The 21,883-nt window shown below is 39.3% G+C and overlaps 1 protein-coding gene across 2 annotated transcripts in view; it reads right to left on the bottom strand.

The window, feature by feature from the left end:
* Positions 1-21,883, bottom strand: part of BABAM2 (BRISC and BRCA1 A complex member 2) — a 394,176-nt gene that overhangs the window by 166,490 nt on the left and 205,803 nt on the right. For both annotated transcript variants that reach the window (XM_066378625.1, XM_066378624.1), the window contains exon 7: positions 15,663-15,772. In XM_066378625.1, coding sequence (XP_066234722.1) covers positions 15,663-15,772 — 110 coding nt within the window. The remainder of the gene's footprint in view (positions 1-15,662; positions 15,773-21,883) is intronic.

Consider the following 21,883-nt stretch of genomic DNA (forward strand, 5'->3'; position numbering starts at 1 on the left):
GTATTTAAAGATGTGAGCATGCGCAGGGGTACACTCTCAGTTCTTGCCTGGCTCTTCGTCTTTCTCCTCCGTTTCTGTCCAACTCTCTATAAACCATATCACATTAGAATGACCAGTGGCCCTCAAAATCTTCGTGAGCAAAAGAATCACCAGCTATTTGTTAAAAGCACAGGTCCCCGAACCTACTCCCAGACCTTAGATTCAGAATGTCTCTCTGGGCTCAGGAATCCAATTTTGACTAAACCCCAATTTGCAGGTGTTCCAGACATGGACATGCTCTGGGACAGACCTCTGCCCTCAGGGGTCTGGGCCCCACCCCTCCAGTGAAGCATTAGGTAGTATCAAAGAGGAAAGGCTTTGGAAGATAATGGACCTAGGTATGAATCCCATTGATGCCACATACTCATTGTTGACCTTTGACAGTTAACCCCTCTGTGCCTCAATATCCCCATATGTAACTGAGAGCCAGTGATTCATGTTGTGCAGATTGAATAAAATAGCATTTGAACATGCTCCACACAAGTGCTCAGTGGCTGTTGGATTGCTCTTGTCTGTGACATTTGTCCTTGGCCAACTTATCCACTGCGGTGGCCAGTGGACATCTCACTGGTCTCAATAAGAAATTGTGGAGAAGGGGTTCTTAATTTAGAGTCAGCAGATCCCTAACAGGCCTGGGCTTAGATATAAGAAAGTCTGTGAATCTTATGATGAATATACCAAGTTATCTGGGAGTAGAAGAAGCTATGGGTTGTAATAGTTATCATTAGATTCTCAAGTTTGAAATAAGATTGGGATACAAAAAAGGTCAAGAGTTGCTCCCTTAGAGAAATCTTTAGTTCATTTCTGTCCCTCCCTTCAGATTTCTGTTCTGACATCTCCCCCCACTAGCTTACCCTAAATGGATTTGGATGACTGATCCTACCTAAGGTCTTGGTGCATAGCATCTGTAGTGGACCTTTCAAAAATTGGAGTCCATGAACATTTCAAGAGCAGGAGGAAGATGAGGAAGATGTTGATTGAGATGACAATAAAAATAACAGCAACTTACTACATCTCAGGTGTTTGTGATGTGCCAGGCACTATGCTAAAATAAACTTTATACACTGTCTCTCATTCAATCCTGACAAAAATCTAGGAGGATCACAGATGAAGAAACTGCGTTATAGAGGTGAGGTAACTTACACTAGTTCACACCACCAGGAGTGGCAGTCAGGCCTCAGTCCCTAATCTATCGACTGCAAAGCAGGTTCTTTTTTTTTTTTCTTTTTTTCATTTTTTCGAAGCTGGAAACAGGGAGGCAGTCAGACAGACTCCCGCATGCGCCCGACCAGGATCCATCTGGCATGCCCACCAGGGGGCGATGCTCTGCCCATCTGGGGCATGAGGCCACAGAGCCATCCCCAGCGCCCAGGCCATCTTTGCTCCAATGGAGCCTCGGCTGTGGGAGGGGAAGAGAGAGACAGGGAGGAAGGAGAGGGAGAGGGGTGGAGAAGCAGATGGGCGCTTCTCCTGTGTGCCCTGGCCGGGAATCGAACCCGGGACTCCTGCACGCCAGGCCAACGCTCTACCACTGAGCCAACCGGCCAGGGCTGCAAAGCAGGTTCTTAACCAGTGCCCGCCTTTGCATCTCACTAGAGACTCAATCACGAAGAAAGGGTGGGTGGGCCAGGACAGAGGGTAAAGGGGCTGTAGAGAGCAGACTGGCTGAACAACATTTATCTCCCAAGAACTGAGAGTTTTGGCAAAGGGCAGAATTGGGCTTTGTGGCCTGTTAACCTTTGGGAGATGTTAATCTTTAGAACTAAAATGTTGAGGGACCTTTCCAATATGGCTATAAAAATTAAAATGTAAATATGCAAAACTGCTCAGATCAATGAAGTCTGTGAGGAAACTGAGGACTAGGAAATATTTGTCTGCAGAGGGAAAGTAGGAAAAAGATCTAAGATACAAATGGAGAAACACACTTTAAATATGGCACCAAGTGTAGAGCTGAGGACCTCCTTCCTGAGATTCAGGGAGGAGAGGAAGTAGATAGTGAGTTGCACGGGCTCTAAAAGCAAGCTGGCTGTACAGCACACACGGCATATGCAAATACTGGGGCTTGGAGTTTGGGGGTAAGACAGGAACAGGGTAACAACCGGAAAGCAACTGGTCCAAAATTTTGTTTCAAATTCTAATTGCTGTGCATGACCTAGGCATGACAATCTTTATGGATACTAAAGAAAAACAGTTCAATGGTATGAATTCAAGATACTTCTAAAATCTAGCACAGGTATATAAATAGGCTCTTGAAGGGTTATAAAGGACAATGAGAGTAAATGGGTGGTTCTCCACTGGGAATGATTCTATGACACACACACACACACACACACACACACACACACACACACCCACCCATCCTTTGCCCAGGAGACACCACAGACATTGATGATTATCATGACTAGAGTATAGAGGTCAGAGATGCTGCTAAACATCTTTAAAGGAACAGGAGCACTTCTTCCGCCCACTGAAAAAAAATTATCCATCCCTAAATGCTAATAGTGCCAAGACGGAGAAACCCTGCAACAGATGAAAGGGATTATAGCATAATACTTCAGACAACTGTCAAATGTTCAAAGCCCCACTAAAAATAGCATTTAATATATACAGCAAACAGGTTTCACCAAAAAGTACGTTCAGTCATCAAATATCCATTAAATTTATTCCAATATGTCCCTTTTTAATTTTTTATAAATTAATTTTAATTTCATAATGAAAACAAATAGACCCACCCTGAAAAAAATTAAATCATTACCAATAGGCTAAAGCTCTCTTTGCTCTCTCCCTCAATTCTGTTAAAGTCAAACTGCCTAGATCCAAATGGTGGTACCACCACCTGGCTAGGTGTATGGCTCAGGCAAGCATCTGACCTTCCTGAATTGCAGTTTCATCATCTGTAAAATGAGGACAATAGTAGTACCAATCTTACAGGGTTGCTGTGAGGACTGAATGAGTTAATGGGTATAGACAGAGTACTTAAAACACATGACATCCGTGCTCATGAAGTGTCAGCTATTATTGGTATCCAGTATACACATACACACCCACATATAAACATACCCTTGTACAAAATATATATTATGGTTTGGACGTTGAACTTTTTAACATAAAATTATATGATTCTACTCATTTTTCTAATATTTGCTCTTTTTCTTAAACTCGGAAATCTTTCTCTGGGAGCACATAGAAACCTAGCTTGTTCTTTATGGCTTCATTCTATGCCAAAGTATTTTACGTCATTTCCCTACTAATGACCATTTCAGTTATTTCTATCATTTAGACTCTTAACACCAACTTCTGTACTTACTGAGACCAAACAGGGCCAAGTTTATCTGTATTTTTAAGAAAAAGTTTACAAAAAGTAAACAGTCAGTCGGTCATTGGTGAATAATTTTACCAGAGTGGAAATAATAGCCAAAACAAATATTATCTACAATAAATATTTTGAAGGATTTTCTTATTGTATGAGCAGAAAAATCTAAAATTTAAAAATAATATGTTCTACAATCTGTTTTCTAAGGAATCATATATGATATTGTAGTTAGTGAATCTTTAAAAGCTTCTAAAGTAATTTTCACAGATTAAATTGGTTATGTTAAACTCAACAAAGCTGAAGTTAGGAAAACCATACTAGGTCAGAAGAGAATATGAAAGTATTATCATCCTTTAGTCATAAACTCTTTCTCAGAGAAACATGGCTATAAAAATCTGTTCCAGGATGAAAACTTGGCACAAAACAACCCAATCTTACATCATACTTTTTAAAATTGGGGTGGAGTAGGAAGGGAGGGAGGGATTACAAAGTGGGAGGGGAAAGCTCTTGCTTGTAGAGGGGCGGAAAAGGTGGTCAGTAAAATAAATTTTCCATTGATGTATACCTTCTTCAACTTCATGGTTTGGTTTAGCTGAAATTTGGCAAGGTAGCAGATTGTTGTCTTTTTTAGAAGACCTGCTCTGGCCAGTTAGCTCAGTTGGTTAGAACATTGTCCTGAAACACTAAGGTAACAGGTTGGATCCCTGGTCAGGGCACATACAAGAAGTGACTGATGAATGCACAACTTAAGTAGAACAACAAATGAGAGATTTTCTCTCTCTCCCTCTCTTTCTTCCTTCCTCCTTCCTTTCTCTGTCTCTCTAAACGCAATCAATAATAATAATAATAATAAAAGAATAATAAAAAAAGAATGATGTGTATTTTGTTGAAGTCTGTCACAGACAGACTGGATGCTCATTCCCTGTTATGGTCCCATTTAGAATATTGTGCTAACTCATCATTTGTTTGTTTTAAAACTAACTTCTCCATTCATTAAAGTCATTAATGTTTCTAGTGTGAGATAGTGTGTCTGAATTTTAACAAGTAAAGAAAACTCCAATATAATTATTAGCCCTATATTTTGGGAATCAAAATCTGACATACCAGACTCAAATTATGTGCTCTTTAATAAAAGTTCACACAGTAAGATCTGACAACATTGGTGTTAGCCCTTTCCTCCAATGACAGTGTCAGGGGGTTCCACTTCATGCAGTGGGAGCCTTAGTCATTACCTCCTTACACCACACACTGTAATCAAGAACCATGCCATTACTTTGGTACTAAATAATTACCTCTTGAAATCATGTTGAGGACATAACAAACCATATACGTTTTTAGGGAGAAGATGAGGTAGAATGACTATATTTTTAAAACCCAACCAACATATTTTCCTATCCACACCCACATTCTGCTCTGAAAACTAAGTAAAAGATATTATATTAATGTAATAGGCCAATTCACAGGTCTCTGTGTAGATAGAAACATATAGAGAGACATGAGAAAACAGTGGAACATCTGCGAGCCAGAAGCCCTGGAAAAGGAGGTGCTGTGAACCACAGGAGCTTCCTGGGGGTCAAGGCCCAAACACAAGGGGAAAGCTCCGAGGTAAGTGTTAATTTCAGTCCACTGGATCCCTGCTCTGTCTGGAGTTGCTCTGTCCCCACCGCTGGCTATATTAAGAAACCCAGGTGTTTCTGTTGGGCAGAGAGGAGTCCACGTGGCAGCATTCCTCACAGATCTGTCATTCCAATCTGAGACAAAACAATAAGGTTAAAATTGCTTCCTAACTTGAGAACTATGTTAGCTATTTTGAGAGTATGAAAGTTAAAATGTACTCTTATTTAAGCAAATATCAATAAACATAAACAACAGAATTCTTGGGGAAATAGTCATTCATTATATTTCCCTTATATCAAATGTTCCCAATCTGTTGGCTTCATGGCAATAGGGGCCTTAGACCTGATATACCAGGTATACTAATTTATTAGACATCAAGCATCTGAAGACCAAATAAGTGTTGTGTGTGATATCACATAAATAAAACAGGTGTAGTATGCACATACACATACATGCAGGCACATATCTACATGTATATATACATATCCACATATGTACAGCACACAAAAATGTATATATATTTATCCATTTTTCAAATATATACACACACTTGTAATTGATAAAAATATAAGTTCATTTAAAAAGCATTTAAATAATTATTCATTATCAAGAAATGTTAAAATGTATTACTTCTACCTGTTTTGGCCTGTGAAATACCATATTTCCCCATATATAAGATGAACCTTAATTTGGGGGCCCAAAATTTGAAAAAAATGTATTACATAAAGTTATTGAACTCAGGCCTGATCAGGTGGTGGCGCAGTGGACAGAGCATCGGACTGGGACATAGAGGACCCAGGTTTGAAACCCTGAGGTCGCCAGCTTGAGCACAGGCTCATTAGGTTTAAGCGCAGGCTCACCAGCTTGAGTCCTGGGTTGCTGGCTTGAGCCCAAAGGTCGCTGGCTTGAAGCCCAAGGTTGCTGGCTTGAGCCCAACGTCGCTGGCTTGAGCAAGGGGTCACTTGCTCTGCTGTAGCCCCCAACCCCCATCAAGGCACATATGAAAAAGCAATCAATGAACAACTAAGGAGATGCAATGAAGAATTGATGCTTCTCATCTCTCTCCCTTCCTGCCTATCTGTCCCTCTGTCTCTCCCTCTGTCTCTGTCACACACACACACACAAAAAAACATTATCGAACTCAAGTTTTATTCATCATAAAATGCATACAACTCCTCATCACTGTCAAAACTCCCATCCATTAGCTTGTCCTCATCTGTGTCTGATGACAAATCACTGTCTTCATGTATTGCCTCGTCCTTAGTTCCATCCATGGCATTTGAAATGCCACAACCACTCTAATAAGATGCACCCAGTTTTTAGACCCCAAATTTTTCAAAAAAGGATGCATCTTATACATGGGGAAATATGGTATTTTTAAAACTTATTTTTTACCCTCAGTAAAATTCACTTTGTGATGTGCAGCTCTAAGGGTTTGAACAACTGTGAAAAGTTGTATATCCACCAGCACCATCATGATACAGAACATATTATCCTGAAAAATTTCTCCGTGTGCAGTCTCTTCGTAGGCAACCCTCCTTCCACCCTCATGTAAAAGATTCTGACATTAAAAATAAGTCCTCACACTTGAAGGGGGATAGGAATAACTGCCTTATCATGTTGACAACCATCTCTTTCATAATATAATCTCATGCCACCATTTTTACACATTACTTCCCATTTCCATCCAGCGTTTGACAAAAAGGATTAAAGGGGAAGGACCTGAAACTATAGGATAGGAGGAAATAAAGACTTGGAGGAATTCAGACTTAAGACAATATGAGGAAAAATATGCTAGGACTTGGTAATAAACCAGATATAGATAGTTTTAAAAATATGCTGGGGAGAAAAAGCTCTGAGATGGATAAAGCTGATGAGTGATCATTTATGAGGAAAGATAATGAACTTTGCTTCTAAGCAAGACAATGATGAGATCAGAGATGTCTTAGAAAGGCCACTCTGCCCACATGCGGCAACTAGACGGAAGTGGGGAAAGAGTGGATGCCGAGACCGGCCAGAGCATTTCAATGGTCCAGCTGAGAGATGACAGTAGCTCAGATACGTTATCTCAAAGAACAGAGGTTTACTGAAAACTACAAGAGGAAGAACAGAAAAGAGTTTCAATCGCTACACAGCAAACTATCACTAGAACATCATTCAGAGCACATCTACATCACAGTTGGTCTCTGCAGAATACTGGAACAAGCCACAGTGCAAAAGAACATCTCGAGGTATGGTCAACCAGATAATCTAGAGTACTGCTACTACAAAACACCTAATAATAGTGGACAAAACATTTAAAACAAATAGAGCTATAATTCTAAAACAATTAAGAAAATTTCCCTGATTCTACCACCTGTGGTTCCGGTGTCTGGGACACAAGTGCACAGTTGGGGTGTGAGTGTGGTGGGCACTGAGGTTCCTCAAACAGGACAGCATGACATGCATTTTACTTGCCTGTCCAGTAGAGCAAGGGAGTAACATGGACTCAGCTCTGCTTTCCTCAGAGTAACTTGGCAAAGAATAAAATACACAGAGGCTTGAAACAGGGCTGGGGGAAGAGTGAGGAGCTGAAGCAGAGATACCGTGGAGAAAAACTCCACTGGCCATTGTCAGGATGTGGGAAACAGGGCAAGAGGAAGGTCAAAACTAGGATACTCAGGTTTCATGGCTGGAATACCTAGGATGGTAAAGTAATAAAAATAAAGAACAATGGAGAAGAACATATTTTGGGAAAGGGGAGATGGGCAGTGTTGGATGATAATTTTCACTTTAGATACTAAAGTTGAAGCTTCAGGGGTTGTTATTCTAGCATGAGATATTTGAGAAGGCTAAAATTCAGGACTGAAATCTAGAACAAGGAGCCTTAAATGCAGAATTGGCTTCTAGTGAAGGTGTGTTACTCTCAAAACTGTATATAAACTTTTGCTGTCTGTACATTTTTGGGGGGTAAAGTTCATGTCTCTCATCATATTTTCAAAGAGGTCTGTCTCAATTTGCTATTTCTTTAAACATAATGTGTCAGTTTTGGATGTTTTTAATCTTTGGTGGCTTGCAATTTTAGATGATGTGTTTAGGTGTCCATTTCTTTTTTATTAGCCTCTTTGAATTTCATTGTACTTCCTGTTTCTGAGGATTGGTACTTCCGTCAGTTCTGGAATACTCTAGGCCATTTTCTCTCCCACTTCATAATTTCTCTACTCCTACCTACAACACAGCCTAATGTTTTTGTTAACCACCATTCCTCATTTCAGACCTTCCATGAGGAGTATTTTCCTACTTGTGAATAAATATAAATATACATAAAACAGTAATGCTCAGGGCGCAGAGCTCTGCTGTTGAGACACAGTGTTGAACTGAAAACCATGAATTTCTCATCTTTATTATAGAAAAAACTGCACAGAACCCTCAAGGTGTTTAGCAGAAAGATGCTAGGCCTGATTTTTAAAAAGAAAACAATAGTTTTAAGTTAATCTTTACACTGTAGAGAAGAGGATATCATTAAAGAGAAAGAAGGCACAGCACTGCCCACAGACACAAAATAAATCTAAGAGTTCACGGGTCAAACAAGTTTAAGAAACATATACCAGTGAGATTTGACTTCTCACAGACATATGTACATCTTTTTTTCTAAGTGTGAGTTTTCTGACTAAAAAGAAAGCTAGATAAAAAACATCAATAAGTCACTAACTGAGGCGGCTGGGGAGGTGGGAGTTCTATACCAGAATGTTTCCAAAAACATGGTATTTGGGGGCTGATTGATTTTCTCCCTCAACTAAATTCCGTTCTGATTCCTTTCTGTAATGTTTCAAAGTGCAGGCTGAGCTCTTAATCTTTTGGGAGGCACGGGCAAGACAAAACGCCAAACTTGCTAATGAAAACTTGCTGAACTTACTTCTCAGAATTCCATTCTAAGTCACGAAGAAACCCTTTGGCCCTGCTCCCAGACCAGTAAAACGAACATCTCAAGTCCCTAGAGGCTAAGACAGCTCACTCCACTAAACCCAAGTGCACGTCTTCTACTGACAGCTGTTGTCTCAGCGTACTCAGAAGTGTATATTTATCAAAGTGGGGGGACCCTCCAGGATGCAATATTTATTATAAGATTATCTCAGTGACTCAAGTAAATATTAGTGAAGCTAAATTAAACCATGTTTACTATGATGTTCTATTACTTATCCTAATACAAAATCACCCCAGGAGGTTTGGGGTCTCATTTCTTGAAACAATTGATGTAGGTTTGAAAAAAAAGGCAAGAATTATCTTTTCTTTCAAATCTATCTGTGTTTAGTTATATAATTTTTCTAATTATTCTAAAAGAAAAAATCTTTGAACATCTAAAATGAAAAATTTCCATCCTGTTCAGATGTTGAAATCAGTATTAAATTAAATAAAATCACAAAACACTGAATTTGTTTATTGCTTTAAAAAATCTATTTTATCTGATTTATCTGGATTTAATGTCTATAATCTCATTAAATGTCACCCATAATTCTAAGTGTCACTATTTTAATTGTTGGCTCCCCTACCCTTTCCCCAGGCCCTTTAGCCAAGCAAGTTTCAGTTTCTCCCTCCTTTGTGGATTATAGGCTGTCCACATGTTCTCAGTGTGAGGCACACTGTGGGGGAAGGGGGAAGAGAAGGCTTGAGAAGCCACAACAGGAGTAGAGGAGAGGTCACATGAGGTCAAAATTGTATGTAGCACCTCCAGGAGTCAGCTGATAAACCATACCTATGAAATAAAGTACCACCTCTACAAACATGACTGGGGTCCCTATGGAAAGTACTACCTCCACAAACATGACTGGGGTTCCTATGGAAAGCACCACCTCCAGAAACATGACTGGGGTCCCTATGGAAAGCACCACCTCCAGAAACATGACTGGGGTCCCTATGGAAACAAGCCCGCTGGCTAGCCACCAGGGACAGCAATGAGAAACGAGAGTGGGGAGTATTGCCTTTGCAGGCAAAGGACGCAGCAAGTTCAAAGCTTTCTGCCCCACTGGGGAGCCACAGTAGGAGCTGTGGCCAAGCTCAGGCAGGACCCCAGGGCAGGGCCAGCTTGGGACGAGATGAGCTGTGGCTCACCAGCCCTCAGCTGATAGAAACAGAGGCCCACCCTAAGGAGTTGATAGTCCTCAATGGAACAATATGACAAGAGAGGCACAAACACAGGAGGAGAAAGTGCAGTCTTGTTGGGGAGGCAGGTGGTAGTGGTCAGGAAAAGTTCTGTGGAGGAGGTGGTGACTAAGAAGATCAAAGAAGAGAGGCAACTGACAGATCCTACAGGAGAGAAAAATTAATTCAATGTTCTGGTATAAGAAGCAGCCCAAGCAAAGGCATAGAAGTGAAAAAACACAGGTATGTTCACAGGAAATCACCTAAAACCCCACTTTGGCTGAACAAGAGGATACGTCCAGAACCCAGAGTGGAGCGGAAAGGTCAGTCAGGGCTGCAGCAGGTAATACTTTGAATGTCAGATTGAGAGGTGTGTAACCCAGATGGTAATGACGCTGAGCAAGGAAAGAACATTGCATGACTCAAACTTGCTTCAGGAAGACAGTGACAGTTCTAAGCTGGATAAACTGAAATAGGAAGAAGAGTTAAAAGGCCATCAGGAGACATGGCACCTAAAGAACTGATTTAGAAAATGAGAGTAGGAATGACATAAATGAAAGCTATTGTGGAGAGAAATTTTCTAGTACAGAACAACAGGTTGACTAATGCCTTTGAGATGTGAATACCTGGGCATTTCAGAAAATGAGTGACATAAATAAAACAAGGTTGTGAAGCAGAAACATTAGTTTACTGGAGAAACGATGAATTTGAAGTGTCACCTGAACACACAGACGGACCTAGCTATCAGGTGGCTAGGGCAGATCTGTCGACAGGGGAAAAGGCTGGGATTAGAAGTGGGGATTTATGGGTCACCCACAGAGAGGTAAGGCCGCAAAAGAGCACTAGGGATGGAATCAAGGGAAACATAATTTAGCATAATTTAATGGGTTGAAAAAGGAAGTAGAGGCAGCAAAGGAGAGCAGAAAAGGTCTAAGAATTCCAGGTAACGGAGGAAAAAAGATGAATCATAAAACACATGCTAGGAATACTATCATGACGATCAGATGGGACAGTAAAGTGAAAAGCAGTCTGAACATTTAACAATACTAAACAAATGCACTTTTATTATGGTTGCAGCAGTACATGTTTAATCTCTAGAAAAGCCACATTGCACTGAAGGAGCCATCGAAGTCCTCTCTCCACCAAATCAAATGGAAATGTAATCTCCTTCTCCCTTGAACTCTGACAGGACTTAGTAAGTCTCATCTTAGGTGTTTATATAACTCGATGCACTAACTGAGCATCCCCCATGTGCCAAACACTCCAGTGGGAACTTGCATACACATCCCCCCCTTGGTGTAGATGATACTGAAGTGTTTTACAGAAGATGAAATGAGGCTCAAAAAGGTCAAGTATCTGGAGTAAGACTGCCAGCCAGTAAGGGGAGGAACAGAGAGCTTCCAATGCCAAGTCTCACTGTGCCTTTTCTACTAAAGCACGAGTTGGAACTTGTCATAGTTGTTCTTATTTCCCTTACTTTATAATCAGTAAATTAAGGGCACAAGCCATATCTCGTTTATCTTGCTACCTACCGAAGCACATAGCAGAAGGTCTTTTCTCGCTGTGACCAGTCATTGTGTTCTTGTCCCTGAAGGATGAATGCACCTATTTGTGGACAGACAGGCCTCGATAATAGTGAGCATTTGTGGCTGGTAAGACTTGAGTACTTCTTTCAAAGGCAGACTGTAGCTCAACAACAAAAAGTTCTAAAAACAAATTCTGTACTTGTGAAAGTTGTCACCTGGTCTGCCTAAGGGGCTATAGTCCTCTTTTTATGCATTGAGTGGGAACAGCACAGGGAGTGATGAGCTGGTTTTCTTCAAACCACTCCCACAGGCCAGCTCCCGCCAAGAACAGGGCCCACACCTTTCAGGGAAGAGAACTGCGCAGCCCGGTTAGCCTCCAGTGTCACCGCTGGAACTGCCAGCAGTCTGAGGAGGAGGGCAAGGTGGGGTGTGCCTAGTGCCAGCTCTGATGATGTAACCATACAATTCCAGCTTTTCTGCCAGGAAAAAAAAGGCAACTGCTTTGGAAACTAGATCCTTCCCCTCTCCCCAACAGTGAACCAATGTCAGTTTTGCATAACTGACCACTAGGTTTTGTTTGCATACTTCACTATTTTACAAAAAATAAACAGTAACTCATTCAATGGACTGATTTGGGTCCCTTGAGAAACAAATGTATACCACCTGAAATAGGGGTATTTCATTAATGTGCCTGTGTGAGAGAATAGGAAGTTCTCAGACACGTTTACTTTGCAAGCCTTCTACAGCCAGAGTGAAAGACCAGGAAGCAGCGTGCATCTCAACGCCATAAAGCTGTGCAGTCACGTGTCCCAGCGCCGCCACAAACACAGACGGCTATCCCAGGGCCCCGGGGACAGCAGGACTTCTGAAGTGGGTTTGCATTTCAGAGCTTCATAAATTATAATACCCTGGGGAGCTTTCTACCCAATGTCTCTGACAGATGTTCCTTTTTGTGGGGATTTTCAAATTTGAAGACATCTGATATCCATGTCCCCCAGAAATCTTTAGAATGCAACAAATTGATCCTTTCCTACATATAAAGGCAAGAGTCTAAAGTAGCCTTTTCCTATTTCTGAGACTAGTTAATGTGAGCATAATATCCTTGCCCACTGCATGATCAAGACAGATTAGCCCTACTGATACGGGGTATCTCCCAGGCTCGAGGTATCTTCCCATGCCCATGGAGATCAGATGGTGACCTTTACTCGTCAATTTTTACCTAATATCGGAGAAGGCTATTGGTCTCACTTGGGCCTCTGCCTGTCAAATCCACTGCATGGGGCCCAGGACTTCCTCGAAAGAGCCACAGCAGAAGCCAAAAGGAGTACAAGCCTCAGCTAGGGCAAGCATCTGGCATCGGCTTTGGGCGGGTCCACATGGGATGCTTTTCCCATGACTCCTGAAAGAACTCTCCAAGTCTGAGTCTATAATCAATGCTTGGAAAACTAAGAGTTGACAGGGTAGTATGAAACACAGAAAAGAAATGAGAGCTTAACATAATATCTATTATAGGACCAATATCTCCTCCCTTGGTTGTTAATATCTTTCCTATGACCTTTGCCCTACTGAAATGGCATTACTTCTGTTCTATACTCTGAACTCTGCAAGAGTTAACCAAATATATTAATAACTTCAGCAAATATGTAAGCCTTTGGAAAACTCATACCACAATCTGTCCACTAACCATTTAACCTTTCTCTAAAACCTCATCTGTACTTTTACTTAAGGATATAAGAACTTTTCATGATTTTTTTTTGTTTGTTTTGTTTTTGGTATTACTAATACAGCTCTACTAAGTGAAATTTTACTAACAAGGAAAAGATATAATAGCTCTCAGTGCAGCATTTTCAAATTTTCTTGTGAGAATTACTAATGGACCGAGAATACTGTCAATCAGGCCTCTAAAGGAATGGGAGACGTGCTCCCTGCCCTTGAGTGTCTTGCAGTTTAGTAAAAGATAGAAAATAAATGCACATCACTAACTAAATCTATGGTGAGCAGATCATAAGAGTGATACAAATTCAGTATTATAAAGGTTAAGGGGAAGGCGAGACTAAGTTATGCTCATGGAAAATGGCTGGTAGAGATGACATCTGAATAAGGCCTTACAGAATGTTTAATACTTCAGCATGAAGAGGGCATTAGAGAGGGCATGGTATGTGGAGCTATAAGCTTAAGCAAAAGCATGGAAGCAAGAGAATACAGGTGAATTAAGAAAACATCAAGTGAGAGAGTCTGGGTGAAGGACAGGCCGCAGGAGGGGCAATGAGAAACTGCCTGGGAAAGGTATGTTATGACCAGTTCTCAGCAGAAAAGGAAAGGGGAAGAAAATGTAGAAAGCTAGATTTTAGGAAGTCGAAATGATTTTTAAAATATATCCTGCACTAATCATTTTTCACATCACATCTTAGATTTTTAGAGGAAATAATACATTATTAACAAGCTTATTTGCAAATTAGATGCAAGAACTTCAAAGAATAACATGGAGCTGGAAAAACTGTTTCTCAGAGCCAGTAGATTCTTGACTGCAGCTTAACTAACATTTTTATTACTTACCTAATGGGATTGTCTCATTACTATCTCTTTTCACATCACCAAAAGACTTTCTTAACTCACTACGTACATACTGAGCGGCTACTCTAAAACTAGTAACTGCTCACTTATTAGCCAATTCTCTCTGTCTGCCACACTTGTCCTGCTCATCACTCCCTCACTCATTCTTCTTCTGTCAACTATATCAACACTAATAACGTTCACAGCTAGTACTTGCTATCAAAACAACTACTTGCCTCAAAACAACACTAGGAAGTAGGTATTATTATCCCTATTTTACGGATGAGAATACAAGTTCAAAGATGTTCGATATTTTGCCAACTGGCAAGTGCAGAGCCCAGGTTTAAACCAGATGTGCTCGTTACACAGCCGTACTTGTCACCACTTCACTGTGCTGCCTCCAGCACACTTTGATTTACTGATATGGGTTAGTGTTTTAAATTAAAATATTTGTTGAGCACCGGCTACTGTAAAATTCTATTCTAGGTGCTATCAGAGGTATATGAATAAAAGGAACATGTCTACAGATTGACGCTTATAATCTTCCATATTTGAGCATAAACAACTATGTCTTATATCAGTGTGTGAGATAGCATGGTTATGATTCATGAGTTAGAGCAACTAAGGTCAGAGGGGGCAAAAATGGCTTCGTAGATGAATGTTGAATGGTGACCACAACTCACAGACAGAAATCAGCCAATCCTGACTATGACTTACAGAGAATTTTAATAATACACTTCAATCAGAGTCTGCAAAAAACTCTGCTGATGAAAAATCTATCCTGTCAGAAGTTCCCAAGCAAATCTGGTTACAATCTATTTTCAATGAACTTGAGTTTCCTTTGAAGTAAAATAAGCTACTAACACATTTTAGCCAACAATAAGCACATTGTGGGGCTAAATTCATACCAATAAAGTTATCTGGTTAAAACAAATGTGATCACAAACTACTTATACCATGTAGCCTGAAAGTTGTGTAAAATTATATGGAGCTACTTTGACTCAGACAAATAATTTAAACATGTCATCGTTTTAAGCTATCTGCTTTTAATATTACCTTACTAACTTCTGAGTAAGTTTTGCTTAATATTTTCAAGAGACTAGGTACATTTTTACAAATAACTGTAATAGTTACAAATACATAAGAAATTGGTTAGGATGTAGTTCATCAGTCCTCTTTTAAGTGATAACCATACGTGCCCAGGGAACATTTGGAAAGGGTCATGATTTCAGATTCAGTCTGCCTATTCATCTCTCTGCAAGGTACAGTATTCACATCACAAATTATACAATCAAGACTCACCCAAAGCCTGTAGTGGCAAATACCAACTGCATTTACTCTGCAATCTACACTCCTAATACTATTCATTCCTAAGAAAATGAAAGTCAATAAAGAAAAATCATTTTAAGAGTTCAAGAGTGGCAAAACAATTAGCAAGACACGTTTGGTTAACAAGAAGCACCAGGCTACAGAAAATGAATGATGCTGACACTTACTGTTCAATTCGGGGTGACAAGTACAGCTTGGGGTACACCTGAGTGGCTTCAGTATCCTCAAAACTGACGGAAAGGAGGGCCACATCTTCTCCAGGGTCTTCATTCACATCCTTAAACAGGAAGTGAAAAACCATGTCATCAGTACCTGCTCTCGTAACATCTTGGTGACGAGCTCACAGTCCACTGTCATTTAGGCTGGAGGTGTGAGTGACCTGGATTTGGATTAGCAGCTCTGTACACCATTGGCCACATACCTAGTCACTCCCAGAGAGTGAAGGCTTCCAACCTTTCTGACCAAAGCCTACAGCAGGGAGGAAAGACCCTCACCCATCTACTGGTCCCCACATTCCAAGAGGGGAAAAGTGACTCTGGTGATAACAGAGAATTGACAAAAAACACAGTCAACAAATCACAGTAAACATGTTGCTGGCAATATATGTAATGGCTTATAATTTATGTAATTTGTAAATTTGTAAATGGCTTTTGTAAATGGCTTCTGATTTATAAAAATGATGAGTTATAAATACAATTTATTTCATAAGACAACAGAAAAAACTTAAAATACCCAATAATTTTATTATATCTACCTTCATATATGTTGTAAGTTATTTAATAGCAAAATTTGCCAAGAAACATATCACTTTGAAGTGCACCACCATACAAGCAAACAGCGGGGTTACATATGATCATGGATGAATCATCTATGAACCATAAGACATACATATCTTAAGTCTAGTTATGAGAATATTATAAGACAAAATATCATTGATCCAAATATAGTATGTATTAAGAAACACTGAGATTTTAACTAAACAACCAACAATAAATTAAACTGATTATGATAAAGCTAAACTGTAACTTATAATCAAAAAGCAAAAACAGAAGCAGTCAAATGTCATAATCAACTCAAGCCAACACTGATGACACACCAAAGTGTCTTGAATCAAAACTGTGGGACCTACAACTGTGTGTGTACTTTACAATTATTGCCAAGCACCGAGTGTTTGCCAGACTTCTGAACAGAATACTGAATTAGAATAAATTCTAGTAGCATGTGATTTTAATTTGTGAATACTAAATTTTAGCAATGCTTAATAATTTATTTTGGGTGGGTAATGGCTCCAAATCAAATATAATTTTTTTTTTAATTTAATAGAATTGCACCTTTCATCCACAGGGACTAGTGAGAACTAACCTATGTTTCTGGATTAGTTCGTAAGTCCCAGGAGGGCTCAGCAGCCATCCTATAAGAGTCCCAGCCTAGACTTTAAGAACCACTGCCTGTGAACATTGAGAACCTCAGATACGATGTCCTTCCTTCTGTCTAAAGCTAACCTCACCCCTTCTGTCCTGGCATCCTGGGAACTGTCATCACACTCATCCCGCTCACATTAACACCGTCAGTCTCCTCGCTCTGCCTTCTATTGTGCCTATAGGATGCACAAGTGTGACATGTTTACAAAGGGACAAGGACCAGAAGTCTCTCCATCTTAAAAAATAAAAATAAAATCCCCTGGATTCTCCCTCATTTCCGTCCTCCCCCTCACAGACTGCTTAAAGGAACTGTCTACAGTCTCTGTCTCTACTCCTTCTCTCCCACGTCTCCCTTAGCCCAGCAGATGAGCCTCCGACCCATCAGGACTGCTCTGACCCAGGGCGCCCGCTGAACACAGAAAATGCTTCTCTAGCCTTGTTCTACTTGCTCTCTGAACACTGTCTGACCTGGATGATCTCTCTCCTCTGGAAATCCTCTCTTCTCTTCCTCTAAGAAACTATACTTTCCTGGTCTATCTACTCCACTCCCTGTGGCCACTTCCTCCTCCCTTTTCAATCTTTGTTTCTTAACTTCTCAATTGTTGTTCTGGTTTTACATTATAAAATTGAGGCTTGTTGTAATCAGTTAAATCATACAGAAGTTTATAAAGTAAAAAGCTCTCCTACCATCACTTTTCAAGGTAACCACTATCAACTGTGTGTAGCCTCAAACAGCTCCTTCTATGCTCATAAAAACATACACAAATATACACACGCTTGCATACAAACAGCTCTTTAACATTTCTTCGGGTTTTTCTCCCTAATGGGATATTATACTCATCACTCTACCAATTGCTTTCTAAATAGCCACGTAATACTCCGTGGCATGAATTTATTTTTTATTAAATCATTCCCTTAGCCACAGACATTCAGGTTATTTATAGTTCTTAGCCACTTGATAGCTACAGTAAATATCCATATGTATCCTTTACTGGTGGGAATTATATTTCTTAATAAACTAGAACTGAGCTGGTTGGGTCAAAGGTTATGAACATTTTACCTTTTAAGAGAGTTTAAAAGATTATTTTTCTAAAAAATTTAACAGTTCACATTTGGACCCATGGATTTTCATCAGTATGAGAGCCTGCTTCCACCCATCCTGGATAGCTAAATAACAGTGCTGTTGTCTCTCCTTTCCATTCAGCGCTGGCGATCTGACAGCTGGAAAATGGTGTCTCAATTCAGATTCAGTAAATAGTGTTGAGCAACTTTTCACTTGGCTTACTGTCATTTACATTTCTTCTGTCGGTTTTCCGATCAAATCCATTGCCCATTTTACTTTCAGGTTCTTAGACTTTTTTGTTACTGCTGTTTATTAGGTTTATTAGCCCTTGTCTATTCGCATGTTAACATACTTTCTCCTAGTCTAACGTTGATGTTTTACTTTGTTTAAGGGATCTTCTGATATCACAGAAAATTTAGATGTCTCTAGAGTTAAATCTGGTCAAAATAACTGAGGTTATTTATTTCCCTAGTTTTTCATCTAACATTGGTACAATTTTATTTTTACATGTACATTTCAATAGCTCTGAAATATATATTTTTAGATGGTATAATAGAAGAAATATGTAAAAGGAAGATCTTAGTATACAGTACCTGGAACAAGGAAGCTACTCAGTGTTTGCTGAATAAATAAATTATTGAACAAATTCATGTTAATTCCTAAACTTTATTCTCCACACCTAGTTATTTTCAGGAACCTGCTTTACAAAAGTTTTGTTGTCTCAGTGATGTCTAGAAACTGAGTACTGACTCCTTGCTCCTGCCCCCGTAAAACACCAAGTTCCCTGGAACTAGTGGTTTTGACAAGAGAGCCAAGATTGAGAGTCTGAGTTTACCGATGGCTTTCTCCTCTTTACATATGATAAATTATTCATCTTAGAATATTCTTTTCTATAAAACAAGGATGAATAATTTTTAAAAATTTTATTTTAAAAACATGGTATTAACAAATACAAACTACATAATTATATGACTCAAACTCATGAAATATCTAAGACTAAGGTTGAAGCTCAGCTTGAAAAAATCATATTTAGAGGGACAAATTCATGTTATGATCTAAATTTAGAAGTAGTCCTCTTTAGAATTAGATTGGTCACCTTAAGAAAGCCAATAAAAAGAAAAACTAACATTGATTTTTCACAAACCTTCCCCCAGTGATTAAGTTTCCTTATTAAAGGTCAAGGCTCTGACTACAAGTCACAAAACCCTTGTTTAAAAAACAAAACACAAAAAAAAAAACCCTGCAAAAAACAAAGGCCACCAAAAACCTTTTAATTAGCAGCTTCATTCTATATGCCCATGTATAATTTATAATTATTTCTCTCTCCTACTTTTTAACTTCTCATTTCACTACTATTTCAGTAAAAAACAGAAATGCTTAGGGACAGTCCTCCAAACAAATGGAATGACCCTGGTTTCTATAATCAGCATTTATCACGGCATCCTAAAAAGAGTACATGAAACATTAGTCAATATAAAAATGGTTGTTTCCTGGAGTTCCTTGCACAAACTACTTTAATATGACTTATTCCCCTTGGAGTGGCATGAGTTTTCCTCGAATTGGTATTTGATTCCTAATGGATACCTAAGTTTGACTTTGAGTGCTTAAATAAGCCAGGGTTCCAAAAATACAACCCGCACAGTGCTGTTTCCAGTGTCTGCAACTCTAACAGGCTTGTGCATGTGTTCCTTCCCATCTGGGAAATTATAAAAGAAGCTCTTGTACCATGGTTCTTAGAAGCTAACATTACAGATGATTATTGTAACCACTAATGGCAGCATTTGGAAAACAGGAGGTGGTTACATTGGAGTAGGGGACATTTAAAAATGTACAAATGTACATTTTCAGGACTTTCTATCTGCGCCATTTGAAAATGCAGCAGGCTAACATGGAGGAAAAGATGCCGAATCTGCTGAAGCTGAAAAAGAATATTGCCTACTACCTTTATAAAAGTGTACTGACATACATATAGCCAGGCTATACTGGCCTTGATATATTGCAGAGATTTAACAGTGGATTTGGCTCAACACTTGACTATAGCAGAAAGGGGTTCTTATGCCTTAAAGTGAATAATAATTATAATAGATGGTGAGTTCCACGCAGGCTGGGAGCTTTTGCTGTTCGTTTTTGCATCCCCAGTGTCTGGGACATTGTACATAGCAAATGCAGGAATGACTATAAGAATAATAAATGATGGAAGTTAAATAAAAAGTGCTTTCAATTAGGAAAATTCCCAATATTTATCTCTCTAGTCCTTCAATCTATGACTACTTAAGGTTTTATTAAAGCAAACTCAAATCTAAACCATATATAAGCAAATGACACACCTACTAATAAGAGTTACCATTTTGGTTGGGTCATGGTGGTTTATTTATATACCTATTCTCAATTGGGAGTCTTTTAAATATTAAAAGTGTGCAAAAAAACCCCAATAATTAGCCTTGGAAATAAAAGTCAACACAAGTACAGTTCCTCACAGTTTATCATTAGGCTGTGCCCCTTTGATATGTTAATTTTCCAAGCAAAGACAACAGCCATTAAACTAGCCCCTATATGTTGAGTGTCAATATAGGTACAAACTACCAATTAAATAATTGCTGAGAGACACTAGCTGAACCATAAATATTACAAACCACGAGTCACAAAGGAGGACTATAAAAAAGCCACATATTTCTCAATTCAAAAAGGCTTACAACAAAGCTATAACCATTACTAGCAAAAACAGTTTATAGACAGAAGAATTATAAAGAAGCTATTACAAATGTCAAAAAACAAGAAATAACCATTTTGAGTTACATTTAAAATGGAATTAAACTAGACCCAGGATTACTCATGATTTCTAGGGTGACTAAAAATTAGGTCTGGTAAGCACCTCATTATAGAAAAGCTCTGAGTTTTTTAAAAGCTGTAAGCAAATTAAAAATTTCCAAAACAGAATTTTTAAAAAAATTATACTAAGTGCAGTTTTTACTTATGAGGTCCCAGTAGTCTAATAATAGAGATTCATCATCAAACCATATAAACTTAATTTTTTCAAGAGAACAAGACTCTCATGGTGCTACCTTTCATTCATGCATTTAACAAAGTAAGTAAAATATATGGTATTTTACAAATGTTACGGAGAAAAAGGTAAGCAAGGAATGAGGATAAGGAGTGAGGAAGGAATGGAAGTTAAAGAGGGTCTCCAAACGGCCTTACAGTAACCACAGTAGTGGTCTCTCACTACTTAAGACAGGAAAATGAGGATTAAAAAAATCCTCGACTCACTGTGTTATATATCAATAAATGCAGCCCCAGTCAAAATTTGAGTTTGGATTCTATTGGCATTAAGACATGTTGATAAATATTCTACAAATGGAATTAAATCTAAGCATTTAGAAATACTGAAGAAAAAGGAAAATTATGCGTATAAAACAGGACCTTGGTCTCACTGCTAGAGTGTCTGCCCAATAATGACACTGGTCATTTCGGAAATCAGGTCATTTCCTCTTCATTGAAGTGCTGGGAAATTTACAAGTGCCAGGGAAAGCAGTACAGTCTGGAAGCAAAGCAAATGCAAGAGCGCGGAAGTTGAGCCCAACAGCTGAGGAAGAGCAATAGAGGAGACTGGAGTCTGGCTCTCCTGCCCCATGATGTGGCTGCTCCCAACCCCCATGAAGCAGGGAGGGTGCAGTCCTGGACAGGGGTCCTGAGGCCTTAGGTACAGCCTATCTCTGCCACAAACTGAGTTCTCACTAAACATTCCTTCGATGTTTTGATATCTTTTATAAAGATAGCATTTAAGAGTTACTTCTGATTTGGTTCTCTCAAATGGAAGTGGGAGTAAAAAGATTCTCCTTGCTTAGTCCAGACAAATTGGGTCACTTCCCATGTATTTTACTAGATCTTGACTAAACATGTTTAC

This window comes from Saccopteryx leptura, chromosome 3 (assembly GCF_036850995.1).
Source record: "Saccopteryx leptura isolate mSacLep1 chromosome 3, mSacLep1_pri_phased_curated, whole genome shotgun sequence".
Classification (NCBI taxonomy): Eukaryota; Metazoa; Chordata; class Mammalia; order Chiroptera; family Emballonuridae; genus Saccopteryx; species Saccopteryx leptura.